The sequence below is a fragment of the Gavialis gangeticus genome, unplaced genomic scaffold (assembly GCF_001723915.1).
Source record: "Gavialis gangeticus isolate Ggan-Ray unplaced genomic scaffold, GavGan_comp1, whole genome shotgun sequence".
NCBI classification, from domain to species: domain Eukaryota; kingdom Metazoa; phylum Chordata; order Crocodylia; family Gavialidae; genus Gavialis; species Gavialis gangeticus.
In genome coordinates this window covers 81,821,230-81,826,353 of record NW_017729025.1, presented here as the reverse complement: position 1 = coordinate 81,826,353, position 5,124 = coordinate 81,821,230, and the positions used below count along the sequence as shown (strand labels likewise).

Here is a 5,124-nt window from a genome sequence, read left to right as displayed (position 1 = left end):
ACAGTTGAAGGGATGGTGCTCTAGAGGAGCTGCCACCATGTATGGGGCTACAGTGGTTGAGCCTTGCTCTTTACCTCATCTGTTTTTCTGCCACTACCTGTGGCTTTTATAGCCCAAGTTTTGTTTTCTGACTGTAAAGTTGCAGCTTCTGCCTTTCTAATTCACCAAACATTTGGAGAAGGAAAAGCAGAGCTTTTCCTCCCTTCTCAAGCCATGCCTCCCCAGGAGCTGCTGGATTATTCGCCTGCCCTGAGGAGGAGGAGGAGAAGAAGTACCCCAAGGGGCAGCGGCTCAGAGCTGGGCATTAAATGTGTCCTAGTAGGTGATGGTGCTGTGGGAAAGACCAGCCTGATTATCAGCTACACAAAAAATGGATACCCAGATGAGTACCAGCCAACTGCCTTGGACACCTTTTCAGGTAAGAACCAGGTACCCCTGAGGATTTCTCGCTGACAGTATCCTTTTTGATTTTTTTTCTTCATCTCCTTACTGGCATAATAGCCTTGCCTACACTTCAAACAAGTTCTCAAGGGGAAAGGCATGTTTCCAAAGGGCACAGCTCCAACGGTCATGGGGACTCTAGGGCAGAGAGACTACCTTTTTAATTTTAAATACTGGGCTATGTCACCCTGTTCAAACCCAGTATAGTCAACATGGTACTTAAAACAGCAGCAGGAGCCATCAGTCTGGCCACTTGTTGAGGCTCCTAAATTTAAACACTAGAGGAACTGAATGGTATCAGCAAAAAATTTTGCAATGCTTCCCTGTTGCAGGCAAAGTTTTAATGGAAGCATTGAAGAGGAGGCTGTAAAGAGAAACTGGTTTTGTTTCTCATGCACAACTAGGGAGTCAACCTTCCTGCTTGGCTAGAGCTGAGAGACCTACAGAACAAAATTTGTGTTCTGCTGGAGTCTGTGAAATGGGGGGGAGAGTTTTTTCTTTGGGTTAACTGGCCTAGCTGCTGCTTGGCTTAGGATAGAGGGAGAGGGACAGCCTTGTGGAGTGTTGTTACTGAAGAATGTATATATTCATGATAGTACTAAACTCGGGTAAAAAACCTTGCTTCATAAAGTCTATTGAAAAAAATCTCATTGGCTTCAACAGGGTCAAAAGTTCACATTTCTATAATGCCCCTCATTACTACGCTATTTGAGTGTTTTTTATGAATATGTGCACTGAGACACTTTTTCTGAAGACTAACTCCTGTGCCCTAGTGAGTGGATCCAGGGAAAGGAATGGCCCTCTGTTTGTATCTCTGGTTAGGGATGAGATCCCTAAAAAGAGGTAGCAGGATAGATTCATCTTATCAAAGTTGTGCAATTTAGGCTTGATATATCAGAGAGCTGTATGGGAACAGCTATTGGGAATTCATGGGTGGTTCTTTCCCTGGTGATATAAGATTCCAGGAGAGAGATTTGTATGTAAATCCCTGGAGTCCAAAAGAGCATGAGGAAATCTCCTCTGACTACTTGCCCTGGGGCAAGGAGGTTGAATTGGAGACTGAAACCTGAGGGCTCCCCCTACTTATGCTTTGTCTTCATTAACATAAATAATTGAGCACATAAATAAGCACTGTCTGCTAAAAGTTTGCTTTGCATATAAGAAGAAGCCTTGCATATTAGAAGACCACGGTGTTCGGTGATGGCTGTCTGGAAACAGCTCTGCAGATGCCTTCCTGGCTCCTGGAGGGAGAGAAGGATAATATGTTATCTCCCTACTTAATTTGTGCATTCTTCTGTACTTTGAGTTGTCACTTACTAACCCTAACCCTCCAGCCTCTGACCTTCTCCACCAGTCTGCTGTGGGCCCTATCAATGCAAAGTTGAGCAGAACTCAGGCCAGGCACAGTCTTGGGAGACTAGCTCCTTTAAGTCTCTTTCTAAAGGAGACCCTGCCTTCAACCTAATAAAGAAAGGGTAACATCGTAATAATTTTGGAAAAACTTTGGAAAATGCTTTCAAAGTTATTGACATTAAGGAGACTGGGTTTCAGTAACTTTTAGAGGGGCTTAGTTCTGGCCTCAGGCACTTAGAAACCCCTATTGTAGGCTCCTACCAGCACAGTTACACCATTCAAGGGTGTGAATAGGTGTGATCTGATAGATTTGGCTGTGCTGGCAAAAGCCCCTAAGCTGCTCTCTTGCCAAGGTTCCTCTTTTGCTAGGGAGTACTGTTAATACTAGTATAATGCCCATCTTTCCAGATATAGCTGTGGCCATGCTGGGAGTGCTTTGCCTCATATAGGATTGTATACCAATCTATCAGAAAAGTGCCCCCAACATAGGCGTTGAGTTGCTCTTGAAAACGGGGCTTGGGCTTCTAAATCATTTAAATGCTTCAGAAAACTTCAGCCCTTTTATCAATGGTTAAAAATAAAGTCCTGATGCAGACAGGGTTTACACATGTTTTAAAGTTAGTTGATAAGGAATTTTTTTTTCTTTAATATTGAGCTCCTGCCTCTCTCGTTATTTTCTTGGTGGATAAGGTCTAAAAGTTTTTTAATAATCCTGCTTGTTTTACACTTCTAGTTTTTCTAGAAGTAGATTATAAAGTCTCTGTTTTAAACTGATGGCAGAGGGTCATGAAAGATGTCCTTTTGCCAAAACGGTCATTGCCACTGGCACTGAGTAGGTGTTAAGAGGAGTTGAAAGACAGACTCAAAATACCTTCTCCGCTATTGAGCTCTCAGTTGTCTAGACTCCCATAAATAACATCATTTTATGAGCTCTTCAGTCATCAGAATCAAGCAAAGTGGGATCAAACTTTTAACATTTCAAGAAGTAAAAAGGTAGAAACAAGCTCTTAAAATGCATTCTTTTTCTGATCTCCTTTATCTGCTGTAAAGAAGCACAAAGTGGCATGAGCACAGCTCCTTATTTAGCCTGACAGTTCTAAGCTAGAGACAAGCTCAGTTCAGGTTTGGCTGTGGACTGTGGATAAGGGAGCAAGGTAACTGTTGTCCCTCTGCTCCCACAATACCATCATGGTCAGTTTAGGAGACTGGAAGTATCATTAGACATTTCTAGTGACTGTATCAGTATCTTCTAAAGCAGGAGTGAGGCGGATGCAGCCCACCAGGCCATTTTATCTGGCCTGTGAGGCCCCCAAAACCTTTAGAAAATGAATATTAATCTGCCCCTGGCTGCCTGTCATGTGGCCCTCAATGGCTTGCCAAAACTCAGTAAGCAGCCCTCTGCCCAAAATAATTGTCCCTGCCTTCATGCCTTTAGAACAGGGGTGGGCAACTGTAGCTCAAAGGATCTAGTTACCCTACCTATATGTGAAGTAGACCTAACTGTCCACAACTTCAAAGTCAGAGAGAGACCTGCAGAGGCCTGGCATCCATGACAATTGGGACTTCTTTTTTTTTTTTTTTTACTCTTGGGTGTCGCCTTTTGCCTACCCTGGATCTAGATCTTAACTCTGCAGCTTGTTCCCGTCTCTAGTTCTAAACAATAGACCACAAAGCCAACAGCAGTTGGGGGGAGTGATTTAGTACAAAAGATGAGTTTTTAAATACCTGGGTAATGCTAAGAAACAGGGCTGCTACCCAGCCACTGTCTCTGTCCCACCTTCTGCCAGGTGTCACATAGAGCTAGATCAGCAGTGAAACATACACCCTGTGACCTTTCCCCAGCAGACTTTCCTGTTCTGCCTGCTCTTTCTTTTGTACTGAACCCTGGTATCTTTCCACAGGTGTGTATGCTGCAATAGTGGTGAGGCCAGCACTTTGGTAGAAGTCGAGTTGTAAGCATGTCTTGTGCTAGCAGGGGGGAACTTCCTCAGGCCAGCACTGTAGCAGGAGATAAATTATACTTCATATTTATGTTGTACCTTTTCTTCTGAGGATCACTAAATGTTTCCCCATGTGTTACTTGCCTCCCTCAATACCCCTGGTAGGTGGTGAAGAAATAATATACTAAAAGAGAAGTACCCAGTGCCTTGAAAGATCAAGTCGGAATCTGAACAGTTCCTTTGATCAGGAACAGTTTCTCTTCTTCCCCTGGAGCAAAAATGTGGCAACAACTTGACTGTCCTCTAGCCATAAGGAAACTGTAGCTTCTCATAGCCTGGTAGGAGAGAACTGTGGTCGTGCCTTCCTCCCTTTTCCCCCATCCCTCTTCATTCTTGCTGGGGGGGGGGCAGGGAGAGATGTCTTGTATTCAAAAGCTTGTCTAACTTTATCCCAACAATGCAGTTGGTCCAGTAAAAGATATGGCCCTAAGATCCTTTCCCCTCACAGTTCATTATTTTGTCTTTCATTTGCTTTTTCTTTGACAGTCTTCTGTCAGTAACAAAGATCTTTCTTCTCCCCAAGAGTATGCATGAGATCAGTTGTTTCTGACACCTATAGCTAATAACCTGAAGAGTAACAAAAGATGGTTCTTTAAGGAAACAAAAGCAAAGTCCTCCAACAAAGTGAATGACTGCTAGCCTGTGCCCACTGTCACCTTAGCACAGGAAGTCTGCTTTCCTTTGTCAGGCCAGTGCTATTTTCACATTCTGTCAAGACTAATAATGTATAACTTTCCACTCATTCCCCTTCTATAAGTTGCTCTTAGTTCCAGCCTCCTGTCATTTTGTGTTGTCTGAACTGTTAAATAGTCAGACAGTTTAACTCTGAATTTCCACTGGAAGGACACACGCAACCTAACTTAAGGCAGCAGGGGCTTGTTAAGGCTTCCTTTGACTAGGGAACAATAATACAAGTACAAAAGCTGTTTGTCTAATTTACCACTGACGTCTTCACTGGTGGTAGAAATGGTGGCAGCTATCGCTTCTTGGCCTTTCGGCTCAGATCAAGTGTAGACTAGAGGTGACGAGAACACCCAAACTCTATAAAAACATAAGGACTTGGGGTGCAGATGGGCCCTGAAAAAAAATTTCTGGAGGAACTGTGACACAATCATTTCCTCTTTAGGCACCTGTTTAACAGTTGTTCTCACATCTGTTGTTTTCCTCAGCTGGGGTGGTGCATATGCAGCATCTCTATAAAGACTTATATATATAAAAAAAAAAGTCCAGTCTCTGGTCCAAGGGACTTGAGAAGCCAGTAAGGGCAGATCACTATGAGTCCATAAGAGAAGCTCACAGATCATGTCCTTCCCTGATTTTGTTGTTTTAA

At 43.4% G+C, this 5,124-nt stretch overlaps 1 protein-coding gene across 1 annotated transcript in view; it reads left to right on the top strand.

Moving 5' to 3' along the window:
* The first annotated feature begins 199 nt into the window (after positions 1–199).
* Positions 200–5,124, top strand: part of RHOV (ras homolog family member V) — a 12,689-nt gene continuing 7,764 nt past the window's right edge. The window contains exon 1 of the mRNA XM_019519025.1: positions 200–418. Coding sequence (XP_019374570.1) covers positions 214–418 — 205 coding nt within the window. The 5' untranslated portion in view covers positions 200–213. The remainder of the gene's footprint in view (positions 419–5,124) is intronic.